This window comes from Capricornis sumatraensis, chromosome 15 (genome assembly GCF_032405125.1).
Source record: "Capricornis sumatraensis isolate serow.1 chromosome 15, serow.2, whole genome shotgun sequence".
Classification (NCBI taxonomy): Eukaryota; Metazoa; Chordata; class Mammalia; order Artiodactyla; family Bovidae; genus Capricornis; species Capricornis sumatraensis.
Window position 1 is genome coordinate 69,496,714 of NC_091083.1, and position 25,840 is coordinate 69,522,553.

The window sequence follows — 25,840 nt, forward strand, 5'->3', positions numbered from 1 at the left end:
GTCTGGGATTAACAGATACACTGTGTGTAAAATGGGCTTCTCTACCCACTCCAGTGTTCTTGCCTGGAGAATCCCAGGGATGGAGGAGCCTGGTGGGCTGTTGTCTATGGGGTCGCATGGAGTCGGACACGACTGAAGCGACTTAGCAGCAGCAGCAGCAGAGGTTCAGTGCTAAACAGTCCACCTGTCAAAGCAGGAGATGCAGAAAATGCAGGCTCGATCCCTGGGTTGGGAGGATCCCCTGGAGAAGAAAAGAGCAACCCACCCCAGTATTCTTGCCTGGGAAATCATGAACAGAGGAGCCTGGCAGGCTACAGTCCATGGGGTCGCAGAAGAATCAGACATGGCTAAGTGACTCAACAACAACAACAACAAACATATAAAATAGATAAACAATAAGGGCCTACTGTATAGCCCAGGGAATTATATTCAATATAACAACCTATAACGGAAAAGAATCTGAAAAAAAAATGTATTATATATAGCTGAATCACTTTGCTGTACACCTAAAACTTACACACCACTACAAACACACCTAAAACTTACAAACTAGTTTGTAAATCAAACTTAAAAAAAAAAAAATTAAGACGTCTATAAACGTGTATAAATGTTTGCTGAAATGGGCTGTGATACAGCGCCTTAGAGAATCGAGGGAGCCTGGCTTTCATTTCTGCAGGCCTCTCTCTCCAGCTCCAAACCACAGCGTTGGGACAAAAGACTAACAAAGCCCAGCAGCCTGGATCCGCCAACCCTAGCAACGCTGAGGGGAGGAACCGAGCCAGCTGGTTGCTTAGGAGCGTCACTTCCGGGCCCCATGGTCGCAAGAAATCACTTCCGGTGGGCGCGGCGCGGCGGCGCGGGAGGTGAGTACCGAAGCTCCTGCGGTCGGTTCGGGCTTCAGGGCGGGGCGTAGTCGCCGAGGCTGTGGTACAGAAGCGAGGATTAGGCTCCGGCGCCTCTGCGCCTGTCCCGGCGGCGCTGTTCTGTTGGCCTGGGGACCGCTCCGTGTTTGGCGCAAATAACTTCCTGGGTCGCTTGTTCGGAAGTTACTTGCAGAGGGGAGTTTGACTCCCAGGGAGGCGGAGGGCCTTACTTTGCTTGTGTCCAGCGCCTTAGCTCTGAGCTGGGACGAGACCCGGTGCTCCTCACAGTTGTGACCTGGCCTTTCTTCCCAAGGGCGGAGCATTCGGAGGAGCCAGAGCTCCTGAGTCAGTCTGGCTGGGGTTCGAATCCTTAGTGTACCTTATTACTCGGTAACTGTGGGCGAGCTCTGGTTGCTTCTCTGGTTCTCAGTTTTCTCCTCTGTAAAGTGGGTGCATAGAGTTGATTGGAGGATTAAATGAGAAGGTGAATGCAAAAGGGTTAGGAAATGTACAATGCGTGTTTGCTGATTTTTTTTTTCTTTTTGAGAGAAGTGAGAAATGAATCTGTGAAACCACACTTTTTCTTGTGGCAACCACACTTGCCACATCAGAATGACATTTTACAGGACATCTGCCCGTCTTTTTCAGCCAGCTTTTACTGCTCTGGGAGATGGCTTATCTTTGCATAGGACAAAATTCGAATTCAGTTTTGAGCAGTTCTTGGGAAGTTGTTGTAATGGGAGGGGTCTGGGTAAACAGCCCAGGATAGTAATACCTGACACTGATTTTCTGTTACCCATTCTGTTCCAGTTGAAGTCTCAGAGCAGAATTTTAAAATCATTTCATTAGAAGCCAAGGATACCCTACCAAGATACTTGGAATCTGGGTTTTTCTGTTAGACAAGACTTAGTTTCTGTTTGCTAAGTGTGGACATCTATACATGTCTGAAGGGTTATTTATTTTGAAATGACTTTTTTCCAATAAACAATTTTAGAATAATTTTAGATTTTCAGAATTACTGTGAAGATACTACAGTGAGTTCCCATATGTCCCCCCTACAATTTTCCCTATTAACATTTTACATTAGTATAATATTTATGTCACAATTAATGAACCAGTACTGGTAACTAACTAAAGTCCATGCGTTCTTCAGATTTGCTCAGTTTTCTCTTTGCTCAGTCCTTTTTTCTGTTCCAGGATCCCACAGTATGTTTAGTCATGTCTTCTTAGGTTTCTAGGACTGTGGTAGTTTCTCAGACTTTTCTTGTAGATACACTTGACAGTTTTGAGTATTACTGGTCAGATATCTTATAAAATGACTCTAGTTTGGGATTTGTCTGATGTTTTTCTTGTGATGACATTAGAGTTACAGGTTTGGGGGAGAAAGATCCCGGAGGTAAAGTGCCATTCTCATCATCTCACAGGGTATATACTATCCTGTGTGTACCTCACACCGTCACAGTAGGGTACATATTTTCAGTATACATCATCACTGTTGGTGTTAACCCAGATCACTAGCTTGAAGTAGTCAAGTTCTTCCACTGTGAAGTTAACTCTCCTTCCACCACTTTTCCATCTTGTACTCCTGGAAGGAAGTTATGCACAGCCCATCCTTAAGGAGTGTGGAATTACACTTTACACTTTAAGACAGATTATTTACATAAATTATTTTAAATTCTCCTTGGGAAGTTTGCTTGCTTATTAAATAATATCGGTATGGCTGTGAATAATTCTTTTCATACTTTGAATTCTTTGTTTTGCTGTGCAGATTGTTCTGGCTTTGGCCATTGAAGTGGGTCTTATATCCCTTTAACATACCCTGATCAATGTGTTTTGTTTTTTTTGAACAGTTTCTTACTTTCTGTTACAGGCTCATCTTATATATTTCCTGCTTCAGTCCTAGAGTTAACCATTTCTCTAAGGAGCCCCTGGTTCATTTTATTGGAGAGTCATATTAGACACCAAAGTCTGGGTGCTAGGTGTGCTTATTGCTACTGTTTGGGATGCCCATGTTTCTAGGCCCTCTCAGTAAATGCGTAGCAAGAGATGTATGTGTGTAGACTAGCCTCTCCCCCGCCCCTCTTTCTATATATATATGTAGCTGTCTGTATCTGTAATAATCTAAGTATGACTTTTACTGATATCCACAACACTTAGCCATCCACGTGGACCATCTAGCCTCCTCTGGCTTATCTATAACCTTCTACTCCCAACTGTAACAAACCTGGCTTCCACCATCTGCCATCCATTTACTTACTTGTGCAATTCCAGTGTATGTGTATAGTCTCAAAATTGTTAACCTGTATCCCATGTGGAAAACATCGGTGCATGTACAGTTTCTCTTGCTTTTAGTCTTCTCAATTCCGTCTATTTCCACAGTTACTGAGGTCAGCACCTCATTCCCCCTACCCCTTCCGTGAAATTACGTCATCCATTTGTAATATATTTCGACTCAGAATGTCACATTCTACATTCCATCCTGGATACCTAAATGATTAAAAAAAAAAAGATTGTGTACATTAAAGTTTACTCTCTGTGCTGTAAAGCTCTGTGGGTTTTGACAAATACTTTCTATCTCATATTCAGCATTACAGTATCATACAATAATTTCACCTTCAGGTCTCATTGTTAATTCCTCTCTTGTAGATTTCATCCCAGAAATCCTGTTGGCTCTCTCTTTAAAATGTATCTATAACCTGAGAATTTACCGCCTCCACTGCTGCCTGGTGCAAATGTGTCTTCTTGACTAAAAGTTGTTGTTTAGTCGCTAAGTCGTGTCCGACTCCATGGACTGTAGCCTACCAGGCTTCTCTGTCTGTGGGATTTCCTAGGCTAGCATACGGGAGTGGATTGCCATTTCCTTCTCCAGCAGATCTTCCCTACTCAAGGACTGAACCCGGGACTCCTGCATTGCAGGTAAAGGACTTAGTTCTTTACCACCGAGCCATCTGGGAAGCCCTTTGACTAGTATAGTAGCCTCTTAACTGGTCTGCCTATTTCAGATTCTTGTCCCCCTGCGATCTGTTCTCAATACAGCAGCCACAGGGACCCTTTAAAAATGAGTCAGATAATGTTGTTTCTTTGCTAAGAACCTTCCAGTGGCTCCCCTTTGACCCAGAGTCCTACTGGCCTTACACAGCTGCTCACTTTATGCTCCTCTGATCATAAAGTTCATTTCTGCCTCAGACCTTATCCCTTGCTCTTCTCCATCTTGGGGTCCCTAACAGATGTTGAAATAACTTGTTCTTTTGCTTTCTTCTTTGCCTCTGCTGAAATGTCGCCTTCTCAGGGTGGCCTTTCCCTGACCACCTCATATAAAATAGCACCCCATACCTTCCTCTCTATATTTTCTCATACTACTCACCATCAACATTACATTATATCTTTATGTGTTTGGGTGCCTCTGATTGTATGGAAACTCCATGGCAGGGACTCAGTAACTCTGTGTTCAGTGAGTGAATGTCTCAGACCGCTGGTGTCTGACATTCACGGATGAGCCTCAAGGGGTCTGATGACCTTTTGACATTGTTTTCCATGTTCGATAATAAATGGGTCTGTGTGTGTGTGTTAGTGGCTCAGTCGTGTCCGACTCTTTACGACCCCATGGACTGTAGCCCACCAGGCTCCTTTGTCCATGGGATTCTCCAGGCAAGAATACTGGAGTGGGTTGCCATTTCCTTCTCCAAAATGGGTCTATACTTTTTATTAAATTCCAGTGGGGGTACAAGTTTCCCCATGTGTTAAAAACGAACAAACAAACAAACAACTTTGCTCTTAAGCAAGTCGGGAGCACCACAGGGTTAGAGACATAGCAGGATGTTCAGCTTTGCCCTGATTCAGTAGGTGAGCCTATATAAGCCCCATGCTTCTCAGCTCCCCCTCCTTGTTAAATGAGGCTGCTCTTTAAAGATGGGAAACAAGCATAGGTTTGATCAGTTACCAGGTATTTGTGTCAGTCCCTGGAACAAACTCAAAATGGACCCTGGGTCCCAGCTACCTCAGGAGCTTATAGTGGAACAATAAGAACATTAGACAGTGTGGTATTTCTCAAACAATAAGAAATGAATTTTGACCTAGAACATGCATGCTGGAATGTAGATTGATATAACTGAAAAAAAAAAGCTTCAAGATATAATGCTCACCCTGACTAATGTGATATTATCCATTGTACTGGTTAATAAAATTTAAAAGTGCCAGCGGCAGCCCCCTTAATGGTTTCCATGGCTCACTAATGGGCCAAAACCTGAGAAGCATTGACCCCCAGGTAAGTTTCAGTCTTACCCACCAGCCAGTTTGGATCCTGACTTTGCTACTTGTCAACCAAGTAATCCCTGGGTAGACCGCATAACCTCTTTGAGCCTCGGTTTCCTCATCCTCATTAGTAATACCCCCTGTCCATAATGGTTATGAATTGAATGAGTTAGACTGTAAAGGACTGCTCATCTGGCAAACGGTCTGCTGTGACAGTGGAGGGGATGGGGGAGCAGAGCTCGTCGCGGAGTCTGAGAGCTAAGAGCCTCTTCATTGGAAGCCGAAGGATGAGTAGCACCCTTGTGACTTCTGTGGTCAGGAAAGGAAAACCCAGAAATCCAAGCAAGCAGGCGAGGAAGTAAAGTACGGGTGCAGAGAAAACTCGACGGGAGTTCTAAAGCAGACACGATATATAGAGCATTTTATATTTTCTAGAACTTTACTCGGAGAAGGCAATGGCAACCCACTCCAGTACTCTTGCCTGGCAAATCCCATGGACGGAGGAGCCTGGTAGGCTACAGCCATCCTCTGGTTATACTTGTGCTGTCCAGTCTGGGAGTCCTCTAACTGCATGTGATGATTTATAAATTAATTGAAGTTAAAATGAAAAATTCAGTTCCTCAATCCTCCTTTAAGTGCTTACTAGCCACATGTGGCTACCATATTGGAGAGCAGAAGTATAGAACATTTCAGTCATTGCAGAGAGTTCTCCTGGGCAACATTTCATTAGACTCTATAAAAGTTTTATGAAGAGAGCAGATAGGGCATGGATTTTTCTTTTAGATTATATTAATTTTTTCAATAAGATTCTCCCCTGATTTAAAACGTATGGCCCCTTCACTTGTAATAGCAACTGTTTACATTTTCCTATGGCCTCTTTTGATCTTTAGCCAGTGAAATCACAATTTATACATGGTTGCAGTGATAGTGTTTATGTAATTGTTTTCTTTTTTCATGTAATATAAATTTGCAAAGACTTTCCGCTGGCCTGATACGCAACATCTGTATTTGCTATTTAAGCCAAGGGGCAATATGCCATGATGTACCGTAATTGGGTTAACGGCTTCTTTATTGTTGGATACTTGAGTTGCTTCCTGGTTTTCAGTATTATGAATAGCACTGCCATGAACTCTTTTTTGTACCTGAAGCCTTTTTCTTTTGAATTGTTTCCTTACTGTAAATTCTAGGAAGTGAGTTACTCAGTCCAAGGATATAATAATCACTTTTATGACTCTTGCTAGGTATTGCCTAATTGCTATTTTAAAAAAAACCCTAAATGCATTATAGCTTTGAATGCATTATTGTTGTCTGGCTCCTGAGAACATCAAGTCTCTAGATTGGTCCAAAGTGTAGCTAATTGGCAATAGAAGCAGAGTCTGTGCCCCTAGCCTGACTCTTGGCCCCATGTTTTTATTGTATTGGAAATATTCTTAACAAGGTTGCTGTTAGTAACACTAATAAATCTAAATATTGATAAGCCCCATAGGCTGTGTTACAGCCTTAAAGGTAAAGTTTAGGGCCAAGGACATTTTAAAAAAGTGTGTATTTATGAGGTGTAACTGAAGAAATGAGAGAACTTCTTCATGCCTTGCTATACACACGGCATGAGGATGCAGTGCCCTGCCTGGCTGTACGTTTCCTCTAGCGAAGCTGTTCTTGCAGCAGCCTTGGAATTCACTTCAGAGCCAGTGTCTGAGCCACTACAAACAATCTGCCGAGGGTCTGAGCGTCATACCTTGTATTTGACCAAAAATGGTATTCCTGGGCTTGAGGCTCCACCTGATTCACCACCCTGGGATCCAGATGATGTTGGGTTCTTTCCAGAAGTCAGATCTTTTCTGGGAGGATAAGATCTGCCAGCTCTGAGGGTTTGGGGGCGGGGGAGTGAACCTCAGACTTTGAAAACCATTCCCAAGGGAGACAGGAGTGGTGTGGAACAATGGCCACCTTGTCGGCACAGGCGCATGACCTTCCTGAAAGACTGGGTTAAAAGGTAGACCATGTGTATTTGCATAAGCCCCCCAGTCTGTTCACTTCAAAGACCATTTTTGTCATCCTTTAGTCACTCCGCGTTCATGTTGGAAAAATGTTGCAGAGCAATGAAGTGTCTGAGCCAAAGTGGAGGAAGCTTTTCAGGCACATGCAGAGCCATACACAGGGGTATAATGCAGGCCACGTGTTTAATTTAGTTTTCTAGTAGCCATGTTTAAAAAATAAGAAATAGGTACAGTTTTTTGTGTGTGGTAAAGTATCCATAGCATAAAATTTATCATTTTAACCACTTCTAAGTGTACAGTGTTAACCATCACCACTATTTCCAGAACTATTTTATGATGCCAGACTGCAACTCTGCACCCATTAAACAGTAACCATTACTCTATTCCCCCTCCTCAGATCCCTGTAACCTTGTACTCTAGTTTCTGTCTCTGTGAGTTTGCCTTGCCTAGGTACTAGCAAGTGGAATCATACAATATTGTCCTTTTGCGTCTGGCTTACTTCACTTACTGTGTTTTCACGATTCATTCATGTAGTAGCATGTGTCAGAATTTTATTCATCTCAGTATTAATAGCTGAGTAAACATATGTGTGGGTGTATATGTATAATATACCACATTTCATTTATCAGCTCATCTGTTGATTGATACATGGTTATTTCTATCTTCTCACTATTGTGTATAGTGTAGCTGTGAACGTTGGTGTATAAGTATCTGAATCCATGCTTTCAGTTCTATTGGGTATATATACTTAGGAATGGAATTGCTGGATCATATGATAATTTTAGGTTTGTTTTTTAGAATCTGCCAAACTGGTTTCCAGTTTGTCTTTCACTCTCTTGGTAATGCCCTTTGATGCACAAAAATCTTCAATTCTGATGAAGTCCAGTTTATTTTTTCTTTTGTTGCCGTTGGTTTGGCATCTAAGAAGTCATTGCCAAATCCAATGTCATAAAGATTCCTCCTGTGTTTTCTTCAATAAGTTTAATAGTTTTAGCTTTTAAGTTTAGTTCTTTGAAACATCTTGGGTTAACTTCTGTTCATTCTTCTGCATGTGGATATCTAGTTTTCCTAGCACTGTTTGTTAACAAAACTGTCCTTCCCCAAAGCGGTCAGAGTGGGAGAGGGCATTCTTGGCAGAGTATGCAATTTGGGTAAAGGCCCAGAATTTGAAAGAGCTCAGTGCTCTTGGAGGATTACAGGCAGGTCTTTCAGCTTGACCAGGGTGTTAGGAGTTGGGGGGTCTGGTGAAAGGAGGGTCTGGAGAGGTGGATTGAGACTGGACCCGCCACCGCTGACCACCACTGCCCCTGTCGTCCGTGTCCCCCGCATCTCTTGTTTGGATTACTGATAGTAGCCTCCTCATGGGTCTCCCCATGTTCACTCTTGCCCCTCTTAAAATGTTTAAGTCAGATCATGTCACTTTTCTGCTCAAAACCCTTCCGTGGCTTACATTTGACTTCATAAAAGCAGAGTGTCAGGGTGTTTCCAGGTCAGTCCGTCTCCTCTCTATCTTACCTCCTCCTTCTCCCTCCTGCACTCGTCTCTGGCCATTTTGGACTCATATCCCTGACCAGGGGCCTCTACACTTGCTTTTCTTTCTGCTTGGGCTGCACTTCCCAGAGATGCTGCCCTGCCTCACTCTCACGCTTCCCGTCTCTGCCACATCGTTCCTGTCTTGTCTGCAGAGAGGACTTTCCTGTCACTCTATACAAAATAAAATGATGCCCTTCTGAAGCTTTTTTTCAAAACAGTGACCGCTAGCTGGCATGTTCCATCTGGATGAGTTCTTTGTCTTCCTCTGTCCTTCTGTCCTTAGAGGTCGGCCTCGAGAGAAGAGAAAACTATTTTGCTCAGCCTTCAGTGCTTGGTGTTCAATAAGTATTTGTTGAATGAATGACTGGATGTATGAGTGAACAAGTAAAGAAAACCTGAAACAGAGCAGACCTTCAGCAAATGTATGTTGATTTGAGATTTTTGTTGAAGTGTTCGCATTTATTTATTTTCTGTAACTTCATATTTGGAAAAGATTTAAAACATACAAGAAAATTGAAAGAATATTTTGGTGGCTCTCCGCATATCCTCCATTTAGATTCAAGAGCTGTTAATATTTCACCACAGTTGCTTTACATATTCTTGCATGTATGTGGGCGTGTTTGTGTAAGTGGAACCGTTTAAACATCATTGGAAACGTGACATTAACTCTTTGAATTTAGAAGTTGGCTCTGGAGAGCGGTGAGTCGGAGGGGACCTCAGGCAGCAGGCAGCTGGGGCCATGGCTTCCGACCTGGACTTCTCCCCTCCCGAGGTGCCTGAGCCCACGTTCCTGGAGAACCTGCTGCGGTATGGACTCTTCCTGGGGGCCATCTTCCAGCTCATCTGCGTGCTGGCCATCATCATTCCCGTTCCCAAGTCCCATGAGGCGGTGAGTCCTTCTCCGTGAGCCTCGGCTCCTCAGGCTGGGTTCTGGCTCCTAAAAATTACAGACTTCACAGCCGTGAAGACTAGCAGGGATTATGCGGGGCTTGATTGATTTAAAGTGTCTCCAAATTCCCACCTGGTGGCACTGGGCCACGTGGTTCATACCTTACTTGTTTGCATGTGTGTGAAACAGATTTTTATTTAGTACCTACTTACTATGTGTGAGACTCTGCTGAAAGATGTGCTGTCTGCCCTCAAGGAACTTCTAGTCTTTGGGAGAAGGGCAGATATGAAACAGATACACATGTTTCCCTGTGAAGTACAGGGTACTGAGAAGGTGTGTAATGGGGAGGACCTGAACTTACAGTCCTCCCCCAGGGAGAAGGAACTGCATGTGTAAGGACCCAAGGAATAAAGAAATGGGCTCACACCTGAACGCAGGTGACTGTGGCCAGAGCACAGAGGGGACGTGATGGGAGGCACAGCCAGAAGAGTGGGGGTGGGGGCCCAAGGGCTTTAAAGAAGAGAGTGATGTAGTCAGATTGACTTTCTTGTTACTTCGGCTTTTATTCATTTGGTCTCTTTATTCTGTAGCTCTACAGCCTCCTTCCTCCACTCTACCTTCACTTTTCTCGTGACATTGATTTGTTGGAGAAGGTAGGTCGTCATCCACCACATCCAGGATTTGGCTGATTGCTTCTGCGTGGTGTCATTGACATGTTCAACTTGTCCCTCGTATTTTCTATCAATGAGAAATGCAGTCTAGGGGCTTGATTCAATTCAGTTATTTAGTGAGATCCAGTTATTTAGCGAGAACACCTCATAGCTAGTGCTGTGAGTGTCTTGTTCTTTGAAATCAACAGGCACTTAGTGTCTGTTTGTCATATAGAGATTCTAAGATATCCATGGGTTCAGGTGGTTATAGCTGATCCCTCTGTTATAAAATCTTCATCCCTCTTTCACCTAAATGGTTTTAGCATCCATTGATCATTACTTAGAGCCATTCTTTCCTTCTGCATTTTATTAGCTGGAATTCTTCAGTGAAGAAGATCTTTCCGTCATGCCTATATAATTAGTCTGAAATGCTGTTCATAGTAAAAGGCAGGATAAATGCTTGATTCTTTCCCTCTATTAGTTTTCAGAGTTGTGAGTTTGGACTCTAGCAACCTCCAATCTTGACCAATAAAGCTTTGATTTTCAATGGGAACCCCATCCAGTTATGTGAAAGACTGTCTACCAAGGGAACCCATTAGACTCATTTCCTAGGGTTTTACTGGGGACAGATCACATAAGCACCCTCTGCCTAACACAAACCAAAATTCCAGACTTCCAACAGGAAGGCAGGTTTTCAACATAAACCATATTGTTTCCACAGACAGGTTAGGCATAGTGAGCCATTCTTATCAGTTCTGGGAATTGTGGGAACCACCCGAAATCCAGTTTCCCAAATGTCAGCCAAGGGCCAGCTTTGCAAGTTGGGTTTTCTAAGGACAGCAGTTTACTTGTTTTTTTAATGTAAACTTCGTTCAGCACACCTGAAACATACTTATTATAGCTTTCAAATAACTATGTCATTTTTCTCTATTAACAGTAAGATTTAGAATGAAATTCATGATTTCTTTATGTTTCTTTCTGGGCCCCAAAATATGTCCCAGTAGGGATGTATATATATTCAGAGTACTGTGTTTAGAAGCCTTTTCTTCACATTGGTATACTCCCACCATGACATAACATTGATTTGCTTCATTTTGTTTTTTACTTTTAGAGGTTTTTTCCCCTTTATATTTAGTTTAAAAATTATGTAAGACTTTTATATTACAAACTTTCCCAAAGTCAAAACTGTGTAACAGGTTGCAGTTACAGAAATTTCCTTGAATCTGTGTATCTCCCACCCTTTCCCCTTCCTCCCCTGGTAGGCACCCATTTTTATTTGATTCATCCCCCTTTTGTTTCTTTTCTTCTGAAGATGTATGCAAATGGGTATGTGTGTGAGATATTTCTTTCTTTATTCATTTATTTTCTCCCTTTGATGTACAAACGATACTAAACACAGTTTTACGTGTTTCCTTATTTAACAGTATATTCTGGAGATTATCTGTCTGGGGAAGGAGCATGCTGGGTTCAGTTTTTAACAAAGGCCTTTAAAATGTCCAGGTGATTACATCAAGTAGGCAGTTGTATCTACTGGTCTGTATGAGGAGGAGGGTCTGTCTTTGCGACCCCATGGACAGTAGCCTGCACCAAGCTCCTCCATCCATGGGATTTTCTAGGCAAGAGTACTGGAGTGGGTTGCCGTTTCCTTCTCCAGGGAATCTTCCCGACCTGGGAATTGAACCCATGTCTCCCGCATTGTAGATAGACACTTTACCGTCTGAACCACCAGGGAAGTCCCTTCACTTCACTTCACTTCAAGATATAATTACGGAGAAGGCAATGGCAACCCACTCCAGTACTCTTGCCTGGAAAATCCCACGGACGGAGGAGCCTGGTAGGCTGTGGTCCATGGGGTTGTTAGTGGGACAGGACTGGGCGGCTTCACTTTCATGCATTGGAGAAGGAAATGGCAACCCACTCCAGTATTCTTGCCTGGAGAGTCCCAGGGACGGAGGAGCCTTGTGGGCTGCCGTCTATGGGGTCGCACAGAGTCGGACACGACTGAAGCGACTTAGCAGCAAGATGTAATTAAGGCCATGAGAGAGGATGAGGTCTCTTAGGAGGGAATGTGGAGCAGAGGCAGGAGCTAGATGGGCCTCTGGGTGAACAGCTTGTTTCTCCCCTCTGGACAGCTACTCCAAAACAGCAGGAGAGAGAAGGGCTGAGCCTGCCCAGATAAGAGATAAAAGACCGCATATTTCTCATTCTCAAAGTCAGAGACCTTCTCAGCTACACATGCCCAGAAAGGCTCCTTGGAGGTAACGAGAAGAGATGTCAGCTTGTAGTAAGTGATGTCAGCTTACCCATAGGCCCCTTCTCTAGAATCCATCTTGGCCAAGAGATGTGTGGGCACACATGGAAGGGCCCTGAAATATAATGATGCCAAGTACAGACTCAGAACCAAGCAAAGTAAGATTATTGGCTGAAGGAAAACCTGGAAGAAATGCCCCACAAAAGTGATTATAATAAAACCACCATGAGGGTGAAATTCTCTGAGCCCGCCTGTGTGTCTGTCCATACTTACTCTTTTTCCTCCTAATAAACACTTTACCTGTTTCGCTTTCAGTCTTCCCAGCACCATTTATTGAAGACATTGTCTTTTCACCACTATATATTCTTGTCTCTTCCATTGTAAATTAATTGACCATAAGAGCATGGGTCTATTTCTGAACTCTGTTCTGTTCCATTGATCTGTGTGTCATTACAGTACTGATTTGATTACTGTAGCTTTATATAGTCTGAAGTCAGAGTGCATAATTCCTCCAGCTCTGTTCTTCTTTCTCAAGGTTGTTTTGGCTATTTGGGGTCTTATCTGTTGCCATACAAGTTTTAAAATTATTTGCTCTAGTTCTGTGAAAAATACCCTTGGTATTTTGACAGGATTTCTTTGATTCTATAGATTGCCTTGGGTAGTATGGTCATTTTAACAATATTGATTGTTCCAATCCAAGAGCATGGGGTTTCTTTCCATCAGTTTGTGTCATCTTCCATCCCTTTTGTCATTGTCTTATAGTTTTCCAAGTACAGATCTTTTACCTCCTTAGGTATTAATAGGTTTATTCTTAGGTACTTTATTCTTTTTGACATGGTGGTAAATGGGATTGTTTCCTTAATTGCTCTTTCTTATAGTTCATTGTTAATGTATAGAAATACAACAGATTTCTGTGTCACTGATGAGCTCTTGCAGATTTCTGGTGGCCTCTTTAGGATTTTCTGTGTATGGTAGACAGACAGTATCATCTGCATACAGGGAAATTTTACTTCTTTTCTAATTTGGATTCCTTTTATTTCTTTTTCTTATCCGATTGCTGTGGCTAGGACTTCTAGTGTTGTGTTGGATTAAAGTGGTGAGAGGAGGCATCCTTGTCTTTTTCTTGATCTTGGAGGAAATGCTTTCAGCTTTTCACCATCGAGTATGGCATTAGCTGGGTGCTTGTCATGTATGGCCTTTATTATAGTGAAGTATGTCCTCTCTGTGCCTACTTCCTGGAAAGTTTTTATCATGAATGAATGTTGAATTTTGTCAAAAGCTTTTTCTGCATCTATTGGGTTTCTGCTCATATGGTTTTTATTCTTCAGTTTGTTAATATGGTATATCATGTTGATTGATATGTGGATTTTGAAAAATCCTTGCCTCTCTGGGATAATCTCTCTTAATCATGGTGTATGAACCTTTTAATATACTGTTAGATTTGGTTTGCTAATACTTTGTTGAGGATTTTTGCATCACTGTGTTCATCAGTGATATTACATTTTAATTTCCTTTATTTGTGATATCTTTGATTTTGGTATCAGCAACCTCATCTTTTTTTAAAAATTAGAATATAATTGCTTTACCATGTTGTGTTAGTTTCTGCTGTACAACATTGTGCACCAGCCATATGTACACGTGTGTCCGCTCCCTGTTGAGCCTCCCTCCCCTCCATCTCACCCCTCTAGATCATCACAGAGCATGGGCCGAGCTCCTACTGCAGCAGCTCCCCGCCAGCTCTGCTTCACTCACGGGAGTATATGTGTGTCCAGCCACCCTCTCAGTCCATCCCACCATCTCCCCTCCCTCTCCTCCCCACATACACAAGTCCATTCTCTATGTCAGCGTCTCTATTCCTGTCCTGCAGATAGGTTCATCAGTACCATTTTTCTAGATTATGTATATATGCCTTAATATATGGTATTTTTCTTTCTCTTTCTGACTTCCTTTACTCTGTAACAACCTCATGTTTAAAAGTACACATGTGGTACAAAACATCCCATTTTCTTTTATCTTCAAGTTTAGGGGAGTAAGGAACACAAATGAATTGTCTTTGCAACAGAAGGTTCCTGTGTTACGTTTTTTGTTTGTTTGTTTTTTGGTTTTTCAGTGGATCAGTAGCAAAAAATATAGTACCATTAATTTGACTTTTTATTAATGCGTCATGCCCGAAAATGGTCCTCAGTTATGCAGGGATTCCATTGCTAGCTTTCCTCTGCATGCCTCCATAAGGCAGGCTTTTCCCAAACTCTTAAGTAAATGGAAAGGAAACACCAAATTCTATGTGTATAAACAGCTTTATGAAGAGAGAATGAGTGCTGACTGTGGTTAGAGATTGTGCTCAGCTGCTAGCTGTGACTGGAATTTGGATAGGAAAGGAAAAAGAAAGGGGTTTTAACTTGGGGCTGGGGCGCTCTTGTGGAGGAAACGAGCCTGTGGGAGTGGGGACAGCTGTGGGGACTCTAGGCAGCTTGAGAGCAGCAGTGAAGTACCTGGAAGCGGAAGGTGACAAGGGGGTGGGAGGGGATGGACGAGGGGTGGGGCCCCAGAGAGCAGGCTTGCTCTCTCAGCCACATTGCCTAGGGGAAAATCATGCCTCTTGCTTAGCCTATAGAAGCAAGGTTTATTAGTGGCTTTTTGGGTCAGAAGATAATATTTTTGGCTCTAGATGATGGGAAAGGCTTTGAAAGGCAAAAGAATGTCTTTCCTGTTGTTCTAGTAAGCCGATTTTCTGCAACTAGTTTATGACTTCAGTATTTCAATACTTAGCAGATTATTTGAAAGCTCTTTTGGGGGTAATCAGGGAAGGAAAAAAGGAACACAGAGAAATGCTTCCCACCCCACCCCCTTTCTTTTCTATAGTAGGAGCGAGAACTAATTTGTAAAATTAAAACCAAAGCCCCTAGAATCCTAAGCCAGATGAGAACGTTTTCTCATTGATACCTCATTAAACTAAGACCCAAGAAAACAAACATTTGTTTGAGCCTGCTTGAGGCCTGGGCCACATTTAATCCAAGCATTTTCTGGTAGGCCAGGTTCTAAAATCCAAGAAGGTAGATCCTTGTACTGTTTCTGTCAGTTCCAGAATGCAGCTGTGTTTCACCTCTCATGCTCAGTCTGATTGTTTGTATGGCGGCCATGGTGGAAAGGATTCTGGGGCTGCTTTTAGGCTTCAGAGTAAAGAAATTATTTGTTGATGTCTGCCTTGAGCAAGGGACTGGCGAGTGTTATCGTGAATTGCCTTTCCTTGGTCTGATCTGTGATTCTCTATCTGGCTGTTTCCACCTGGGGAATTTTCAAAGGCCTTGGCTGCACCCATGGAGATTCTGGTTCAGTTGTTCTCTGAAGCCTTGGATCAGAAGTTTGCTCAAGTGCCCAGGTGATTCTGTTATGCAGCCACTGGTCCTTAGACTGCTTCCCTGAGGCACAAACCAATTTGGGGCACAGGAGGTGTTCAGTTCTGTGTGTGTCAAGTTTGTAATAACAGATGACATCCAAGTGGGAAGGGAAAAGCTGGTAAGAAGTGGGGGATGGAGACCTGGGGATTCTTTTAACCAACATAGTATTACTTCTCAAAACCCTAAGAATGAGTTGCTAAGCCTTTCCAGGGAAATGAAGATTCAGGGAAGGCCTGGACTTGAGGCATGCCTGGCTTGCTTGAGGCACTTCTTGTGCAGTGTAGAGATACTGAAAAGATATGGGTGGTCTCCCGGAGCAGGGATGCAACTGGGCCTCTGGAAGGCGTGGGACCCCATCGCTCACATCCCCTCCTCTCCCCTCCTGTGCGCCTCCTGTCTCTCACTTCTCTTGCCCTCCCTCCTCTGCTTGCTGTCCCTGTGATAAGATAAAACATGGCCACTAACAGATTCCCAGGTTTGCATCTTTCACCTGCAGCCTCTGGAGGCTGCCTTCCTGCTTGGTCCCAGTTCCAGAATCCCCAGAGAAGGAGCTGTACCTGGGACCTGGCTTGGGACTGCTGTGGCCAGTGTGGGGGAGGGGAGCATCCTGCGGTGTGACCTCTGAGAGGGAGTGGGAAGCCAGTTCCCAAGGGAGCAGGAGTGCCATGCAGACAAAACTGGGGTCTCCGTTCCTTCACTCTCTTGGAGACGGACAGACTAATGGGCAGAGGACTAGAAGACTGGTCTCGCTGCAAACCCCTGTGTGGTTCGAGGAGGACACCGAGGCGGGGCTGAGTGATGGAGGGAAGGCCGCTCCACCTGACAAGGACGTGCTCGGAGCCCTCCTTCAGAGCTGGGTTTCAGTAGAACTAAATTCTTAGCAGAGTTCTGGATCCCTAGGGCGCCCCTAGATAAAGACTGCAGAAGCCTGTGCACTTCCTGCAGTTCTGTGCAAAAACGTGATGCTTCCATGCTTCGTCACATTTTCTGGGAAGATAGCCTCTCGCTTTTCTCCAAGTGGAGAGCAGTAGTTTGAACGAGGTGGGAGCCATGTTCCAGGAATGAAGGACTAGGTAACGAGGAAGCGAAGGTCGGGAGTCCTCTCCGTGTTCCCCACAGCCTACCTGAGCATCCTCCCCAAGCCTCTTTTGGATCCGTTTCTGCCCAGAATGTTGATCCTGTCCATCCTGGGCAAGCAGGTATTGACTTTTTGTTCAGTGACTCATGTCGTAGGTAGTAATAGCCCATCTGCTAGTCGCAAACTCTCCTGGCAGTTTCAGTACTGACTGTTCTCAGGCCTTCAGGTGCTTATGTTGCATGTGCCTAGCCAGCCGCCAGCCCCTCGGCGGGTGCCTTCACTCCCACCCTGCCATCTTTGCGGGCTTGCCTCAGTCTCTTCTGTTAATGGGGACTCTTTCAGTTGAAAACTCAGAAACTCAACTCCAGCAGTTTCCTTAGAGGCTGTAGGGGACTCTGTAGGTGGTCCAGTGGCTGAGACTCCACGCTCCCAATGTAGGGAGCTTGGGAAGATCCCACATGCCGCACCTATGGAAAATCCCACACGTGGCAACAAAGGCCCCCATGCCATCATTAAGACCCGGTAGAGCCAAATAAATAAGTAAAAAAGTTTTTGAGGAGGATAGAAAGAGACTGTGTTGGCTTTTAGAACTGGGAGTTTCAAGGCACAGCTGGATCCAGAAGCTGAAAGGTCGTCAGGGCTCCCTTTGTCTCTCCATCTCCTGCCTTCCCGCCAGTGTTGGCTTCATTCTTAGGGCCTTGCCACACATCAGCAGAATGGCTGCAGCAGCCCCAGTCTGTGTCCTTATTGCCCATGCTTTATAAGCAAAGAAAGCCATTTCTCTGCCTCTGCTCGCTTTCCCGATCTCATGGAAGGCCTCTGCCTGGCCCTGGCCTGGCCACGTATCTGTACTTTGCCTCATAGGTGGGAAGGGGCATTGGGTACCATTTCTGGCCAGGCCATGTTTAACTGGCCGTGGCCATGGTCACAGTGACTGAGAGCCCCTCAGAATCACATAGGACAAGGAAAGAGCATGGCCTTGATGGCGGCGGGGAGGGGGGGGTGGCAAACAAAGACAACTGGTGCCCAGCACTGTGATCCAGTGGAGTAGAGCTCACCAGAATTGATGGTAGGAGTGGCATTCCATGCAATGCCCACGTAGACTTCACTGTCAACCAGGAAGCCCCGAGATGGATGGAGCCTTCCTTTGGTAGTGGCGCCATGGCCTGGAAGTTCCCGTTGGGATATCCAGCATGGAGGTCTTGATTTGATTTGATTTTGTTATCTTGGCCATGCTGTGTAGCAAACTGGATCTTAGTTACTCAGCCAGGGATCGAACCCGTGCCCCCACCATCAGAAGCTCAAAGTCTTAACCACTGGACTCCCAGGGAAGTCCCAGGTCTTGATTTTAAACTCAGCCCCCGATTGCCAGTGAAGGCTGCCGTAGTAAATGATTAACTTGGGCAAGGTGTATACCTATTCTCAACACCTCAGGAGGTAGTCTCACAGAACCACCTCTGCAGTTCTGCCCTGTGTTTTTTTAAGCTTGGGGTCGGGGGTTGCAGTTGAATTGGGCAGCAGGGTGTTTTTTACTTAATGAGCTGTTCTCAAGAGATTGCCACGCAGTGGGTAGGGCAAAGGTCTAAACACGGTCTTGAGATGCTCACCAACTCATGGCAGAGACGGCAGGACGTGCATGAAGCCACAGACCAGCTGGTGGGCGGGGCTGCAGGGGTGCTGAATCGTGTCTGGGGTAAGCTGCATGGGCCATTCTCGCTAATCATAGCTCTCCTCGCCTGCCAAGCGCGTCCTGGGCTCTGTCTCTGTTCGCCTGTGGAACTCACATGAACAGCTTCCCCTGCTTGATTTCAGCTGGTCCTGTCCTCTGCTCAAGGCCAGTGCTAGTCCCAGCCTGCAAGGTGTCCCAGCCGCCACCTTGCCCAGGGCCTCAGGCAAGAGCGCACAGCAGGGCAGGCTGGAGCTTCAGCCCCAGTGCCTTCCCCTCTCCGAGCCCGTGCCCTGAGCTGGAAAAGGAGGGCATTCACGCCCGACCCATGTAGTTCTTTTTTTTATATATAATTTTTTTTAAGATTAAAGTATAGGTGCTTTACAGTGTTGTGTTCCTCTGTATAGAAAGTCAGTCAGCCATACGTATACATATATCGCCTCTTTTTGGATTTCCTTCCTGTTTAGGTCACCATAGCGCACTGAGTGGGATTCCCTGGTGGCTCAGACAGTAAAGAATGCGCCTGCAATGCAGGAGACTTGGGTTCAGTCCTTGGGTGGGGAAGATCTAGGAGGGCACGGCAACCCACTCCAGTATTCTTGCCTGGAGAATCCCACGGACAGAGGAGCCTGGCGGTCTGCAGCCATGGGGTCGCAAAGAGTCAGACACCACTGAGCGACTAAGCACAGCACAGAGCATTGAGAAGAGTTCCCTGAGCTGTACAGTAGGTTCTCATTAGTTATCGATTTTATACGTGATCGTGTGTATATGTCTGTCCCACACCGTCCTTGAGGATCGGGTGAGATAAGACCCATAGGGCTGCCTGCGCACAGCACAGGGTCTCCTTTGGCCAGGATCATTTCAGAGGAGAGAAGAGCTTCAGCCTTTGTAGAATGACATTTTGTCCTGATTAATTGGACTCAGTCCACCCTGAACTGTATAATGGAAATTATAAAAATTCTGTGTGCTCTGCCTGCTGGAAGAGATTGGATGCACTGTGGCACAGATTCGATTATTTGAAGCTGATGAATAGCAGCAATTTCCTGGCCTCATAAGTGGCTGTGGAGCTGCTTCATTATTGATGAGGCCTGTGTCACGGAGGACGCCTCCGCAGACCCAGGAACTCCCCGGGTGGAGGGGTTCTTTCACTCCCTAACGTGAGATTGCGGGGGGAAACTTGCTGCAGAGGAGGCGCGACTGAAAGGTGGGGCTGTCGTGTTCGGAGTCTGCCGTCTGCCTGGCTTGTACCAGCAACGCGCATTTGAAGAGAAATGAAAAGTCAGCCATTTATTCGGAGTCATTCTTGCCAGCTAAGAATTTGGAACTTGCTCTGTGTGGCTAGAACCCCCAGCAGCCGAATCACGTGTGTAACAGCTGCCTTCGTTCCCGCCCCTTTCGGGGAAGGGGCTCTTCCCCACTGGCTGAGTCGCTAAGTCTTGGTGAGGCCTGTAAAATGGGGCGCCCAGGGATGGGCTCACCAGGGTGATGGGAGGCTCAGCGGCTGGTGGTTGTGAGGCAGTCACGGGGCACACATCAGGAAGTGCGCCTCTTCTTGGTTCCCCTGTGCTGCCTGACCCAGAACCCGCGTGCACTGGGCGCAGACGGATGGGTTATGGGTGCCGAGCACCTGTGCAGAGCGGGAAAGACACAGCGCATCTGGGAGTTACTGGCTGGCCGGTCGCCCAGAAGTGACAGAGTGGGGTGCGTGAGGGGGCGTGCCCGGGGACAGGGCCAAAGCTGCAGTTGGAACAGCTCTGGAGGCCACTCGGGGGTTCTTGGAATCTGCCTTATACGAAGAGGGAACTAGCAACACGTTTAAAACAGAAGACAGGCTGGTCAGGATGGTTGTTTTAGGAGAACAGACTGAAAGCAGTGTGGCGGATGGTGAGGAAAACCTTGGGGCGGGCAGGCAGGAGACCCGGGCGTTGGGGTGGGCGGTGCAGGGGTCGTCTGAGCCAGCTCAGTAGTGTGTCCAGAGGGGACCGGGCAGAGCTGAGAGCTCTGTGGAAAGCCGAATGGACTGGCTGTGGTGACAGATTGGATGTGGGGGCACGCAGGGAATGGCGAGAACTCAGAAATGGCTCAGTGGTTTGTAGCTTGGGGGATTGGGAGCATGACAGTGCTAGAACCTGAGCTGGAGAAGAGAGAAGGAGGCCTGGGGTGAGAGGAGACAGACAAGGCGCTCGGATGACTCGAGGACTGTGTCCACGCACCCGTGGAGAGCTGCTCTCAACCGTGGGAGCAAAGCCTGACTCGAGGAGCACTAAACCGCTTTCCTGACTCCTGCCGCAAGCAGGGGGTCCTGAGCCACCCGTCGGCAGGGTCCTGAACAAGCTGTTTTGGTCAGTCCACCGTCACCTGTGCTTCCAAATTCAGCTAAACAGAAAGTAGATTCACAGTTCACTCCGATTCTTGATCTCCATCAGCCCAAGGCCCCTAGGAAACCCGAAAGAGGCTATATACCATACATCTTAGGTTCCTCCTGGCCTTGCTGCTTACCAGCGGAGGCAGGTCACATAACCTCTCTGAATGTCTCTTCTTTAAAATGGGGCACGTTACGGCATTTTGTGAGGGAAAAATTAGACATGTCCAGACCGCAGAACATGGAGCCTGGCATGTTGTAAATATTAGCAGCTGTGTGGCTCTTACTGTTGCTGTTCTTATTGATGGCTGTGTCCAGATGTTGACTTAGGGTGCATATATTGGGTTTAAAAATCTGCTGTGTCCTCTGTCCCTATGCAGAAAGTGAGGCCTAGTCTTTCTAAATTAATTTATTTACATTATTTTTTGGCTGTGGTGGGCTTCACTGCTGTGTGTGAGCTTTCTTTAGTTGTGGTGAGCAGGGCCTGCTCTTCGTTTTGGGCTTCCCTCGTTGCGGAGCACAGGCTCTAGGGCGTGTGGGCTTCAGTAGTTGTAGGTGCACAGGCTTCGTTCCTTTACCGCATGTGGGATCTTCCCGAAGGAGGAATCGAACCCATGTCCCCTGCGTTGGCAGGCGGATTCTTACCGACTGAGCCACTCAGGGAGGCCCCAGATCTAGTCTTAAGTGCTGTATTTTCATGATGATAAAGCAAGAGAGAAGTTCCCATGGTTATGGGAGATCTTTTATGTTCTTTGATTTCATTCATTCTTTCAGGAGCAGTTGAAGCCATCTAAGGGGCTCACAGGCTAGGAGGGGAGACCCTCATGAGCACTGCGTTGTTGAGGTTCCTGGGTGCCTGGGGCGTCAGGGCGGAGGAGAGCCTGCACCTGCGGAAGGAGAGTGGAGGGAGAAGGCTAGGAGGGAGCAGCGGCGTGTTCCTGGGGGCCAAACCGTAGGGGGAGCTTTGCTGGGCGGCCAAGGAGAGAGGGGTGCTCCTCTTGCTTAGGGCTCAGCAGTGGAAGCCCTGGGGCCTGGCCTGGTGTGGGGGATGGAGGAGAGGCTGGAGAGGTGGCCTCCTTAGCTGCCATCCCAGGACGTAAGACTGTGGGTGATGGAAGCCACTGGAAGGTTTAAGGTGGATCTGCATTTTAGAAAAATTCTTTTGGCAGGTACACAAGTCATGGCATAAAGAATTAGGGCCTTTGATGCTCAAGACGGTGGCCGAGTCAAGGTGGAGGAGGTCAAGTCAGGAGGATTTGGTGACTGTTGGACGGAGGGGAGCAAAGGGACGGAGGAGTCGCTGGGACTCTGGTTGTTCTGCCTACGGGAGGGGGTGGGGTGGAGGAGGAAGGCCAGGCCGGCTGCAGAGGGGCCGTGCTCTGTCTGCGGCACTTGAGCTGGAGGTGCCTGGGAGGTGCCCGTTCCACTCTGGGCCAGGAGAGAGATCTGGGAGGTGACAGACAGGATGAGGCGCCATAGAGAAGGTCTGTGGAGTAAGGAAGCATGAGGGATGACAGCTGGGTGTCCTCGTCTCTGGATTCTGAACCGGCCCCACTAAAATCAGAGGAGACCCCAGCTTTGAACTAAGAGTGGGGCTCCATCCCTGGAGATCCTGGCAGGCCTGGCAAGTCCCTTGTGCAGAAACCTTTTTGTTTAATCAGATCTTGTTTGCTCAGGCACGCAGGGACTGACTGGTTTCCACTGGCCACACAGGTACTGGACTGGGGACTGTTTCCGGTTCCCAAAATCTCCAGAGGTGCTGTGCTTGTGAGGTTGGCCTTAAACCATGGCCCTCCTGCTGGCTCTGCAGCTGCCAGCCTGTGCACTTGGCACAGTGTCTCCTCTGAGGTTTTGTTCTCTTTGTGTTTTTAATGAAGTAGCTTCCCCCCCCCCCCTTTTCTTCTTCCTTCCTTCTTCCCTTCCACCCTCCCTCCTTCTCTTTCATAAACAGCATCACTGCAAGGGGACTGGTTGAGCTCAATCAGAGCTCTGGCCAGCCAGGGCCCTGCCCCCTGGTTATCTAAGGAGGATCACCCATGGGTGCTTGGAACTGGGCTGGGCCTTTACGCCTGGTTTCCCTGCTGGCAGGCGAGCAGGGTGGAGAGCTAGTGAAGGCTGATAAGAAGGAGCTGGCGCACCTTTGGACTGGGCTTAGGTGGGGACCGCCCGTCTGCAGCCCCAGTACAGCCTCTTCTGTCTGAGGGAAGCTCGAGGCTGGGGCCAGACGCTGACAGTGAGCAGAGCAGGACCAAGAGTGAAGTGAGCTGGGAGCTGGCCAGTTAGACACGAAGAAATGCTCTTCTAGAAACACCGTGCTCCCTCCTTGTCTTCTGAGTCTGCTTTTTGTTCTCCCGTTTTTAAACAAAAGGGCACAAGTGCTGAAAACGTTTCTTTACTGCAGTGCTGGGGCCCGTGGAGTGGCGGGAGCCAGGGCAGGGGCGGGCGCCACTGAATAAAGGGACAGCCACTGCTCAGCCCATTTCTTCCATGAGGCCGGTGTCACCGGATGTTTAAAGTTTTCAAGAAAAGCAAGGACTCCACGTTTAATGGGAAATCTCCCAACTGGCTCGAATCCCTAAAAATAAACACTGCAGGCCAAGTGAGGTCTGCCTCTGGGCCTGACCAGGCCTGCGGACCGTGGCTCTTGTTCTCTGTGCTATATGGGAACTCTAGCATCCTTCCTGGCTGAATTTATCACCAGGGAGGAGGAGACTCCCTACAGGACAGGGCCCACTCCAGAGTCTCCTCTGACATGAGCCTGTGAGGCTGGGGCAGGCCAGTTCCCCTCCCTAGAGTCCACTTTCTTTATCAGCCCCGTGAAGGCCAGGGCTGGCTTTGTGGTTTTAAACCTTTTTTCAGCAGCAGAACCTTTGTTTAAACCAGATCTCACAGGGAACAAATCACAGTGTACATGACAGATGAAAACCAGAGCTGCCCCGGACGTAGGGAGAGTCTGGAGTTGTGCCCTGAGGCTGCCCTCTGCCCTTTCCCACAGGGCACCCCTGCCAGGCGCCGCAGAACCTTGAAGCGGCTGCGCTCTCCACCCTTCCCTGTCCCCGCCTCTGCGGCTTGAATGGGAGGAGGGGGTGGCAGGGCCAGAAGGAGGGCAAGCCGCCCAAAGTCTGCCCACCGCCGCCTCCCCAGCCGCGCTCTGCCCGGGCCCTGCTCACTGTGCCCCACGGCCCCCAGGTGCATTGGCGTTTCCCGGGTTCTCCCCGAGCACATTAGCCTTGCAAGGTGCGCGCCACTGTTTCCATCCCTCAGGCGGTTGTGCCGAGATGCGGAAAGGGGAAGGGAGTTGCCCACAGGTCACTTGGCTGGAACTGGGGAGCCTCGGTGCCCCCCAGGCCTGTGAGACTCCAAAGGCCGCCCCTCCCCTTGGGCCTCCTCCCTTATCCTTCACCTGCTCCCCGGGGACAGTCCCGGAACACACGGCTCCCAGGTCCCTGTGGTGATGGTTTGATCCCTGGTTTCTCTGCTTCCATTTGCAGAGTCCTTTCAGACGTGGTCCCATTTTGCTGGTGTCAGGCTTGATTTGTCTAAGCGGGACTCTCCTCTTTCTCGCCACACAGGAGGCAGAGCCATCTGAGCCCCGAAGTGCAGAGGTGACGAGGAAACCCAAGGCCACTGCTCCTTCTGCAAACAAGAGACCCAAGAAGGAGGCCAAGAAGAAGCGGTAGAAGAGGCGGCCTGTGCAGCCTGGCACGAGGGCCTTAAGGGCAGCCCTCCTGGGGCACAAGGTTTCAGGTGGCTGGGATGCCCTGTGGCCACAGAGATCTGGACAATCATGACAGTGCCCAGGCCCCAGAGTGCAGACCAGCACTTCTTCCTTCCGCCTTCCTGAGGGGTTCGGGCCAAGGGGGCTGAAATACCCTGTGAACAGAGACTGTCCTGGAAGCCTCTTGAAAAGTTGGGTCACCTCACAGAGTTCCATTTTCTCAATCCCCGTGTCGCCCACCTTGTGGGTTTACACTACGCTTTAGAGTTCTTATCTACTGCTGCAAGCACCACGCTCTGCCATTATCCATACCCCGCAGATCAGATCCCCTGCTAATCAGTCACCTTTGTCTCTGCTTGTGCAGAGGGAGCCAGGCCAGGCCTCCCCTGTTTGTTGAGGTCAAGGCGCCAAGGCCATTAGCACAGTGGTCCCACTGGTGCAGCAACCAGGCCTTAAAGAGGCCTGGTTCTCCTCCGGCCGATGGAAGGGATTTGGCTTGAAAGAGTGTGTATTCTTGAGCCCAGACTTCCTGAACATCTCACATAGGGGGTAAGGGCAGGGACTTGTCAGTCGTAGACGAACCTCTCTCCAGCCCATCACAGCACACTGAGGGTGTAGCTTTTTGCTTCTGTCTGTATCCCCTCCTCTCCCTCCAGTTCCTTCAACCCCTGACCACAGTCATTTGGGGAAGTAAAGGTCAATGAATGGCCCCACACGCTGAGCCTGCTGTGTGTTGTCTGTGCTGAGGGGGAGCCTGGTCCCTGCCCTGGAGGGTAAGGCAGGGCACACCCCTGGAGAAGAAGGTGGCCTGAGTGGGGTCTGGTCAGAGCAGATCTGGGATGAGTTTCAGGACGGGTCCAGCCAACTGCTTCATGTAGCCCTTAGTCACTGTCACTGGAAACGCTATGAACATCCACATGTGTGTTAGAGTTTCCGTGGGCCAGGTCCCACTCCGTCCCCAGATCCGGCTGCCTGAGGAGGACATCACTTATCTTCAGAGTGGCTTGAGGAGAACCCACTCAGAGGCCTCACATGGCCTGGGGTGGGTCACACAGTTCTAGTCACGTGCCCTGAATCAGCCACCAGGGAGAAGCCTTGACTGTGGTACCTCCGAATACCTGGCTGGTTTACAGTTTGCCAAACATTCTCCCAAAGGTCACAGCTGAGGAGGAGGAGCTTAAGGG

At 47.6% G+C, this 25,840-nt stretch overlaps 1 protein-coding gene across 1 annotated transcript; it reads left to right on the forward strand.

Annotated features, from left to right (window-relative positions):
• The first annotated feature begins 851 nt into the window (after nt 1–851).
• MANBAL (mannosidase beta like) lies at nt 852–25,312 on the forward strand. Its single transcript, XM_068987625.1, has 3 exons — nt 852–863; nt 9,325–9,533; nt 24,511–25,312. The coding sequence occupies exons 2-3, from the start codon at nt 9,384–9,386 to the stop codon at nt 24,616–24,618; spliced, it is 258 nt and encodes an 85-aa protein (XP_068843726.1). The 5' UTR covers nt 852–863; nt 9,325–9,383; the 3' UTR covers nt 24,619–25,312.
• The last annotated feature ends 528 nt before the right edge of the window (nt 25,313–25,840 follow it).

Excerpts from the sequence above, each read along its gene's own strand:
- MANBAL (XM_068987625.1), top strand. The coding sequence starts at position 9,384 with ATGGCTTCCGACCTGGACTTCTCCCCTCCCGAGGTGCCTGAGCCCACG. Across the intron at positions 9,534-24,510 it reads TTCCCAAGTCCCATGAGGCG|GAGGCAGAGCCATCTGAGCC; the intron begins GTGAGTCCTTCT and ends CTCGCCACACAG.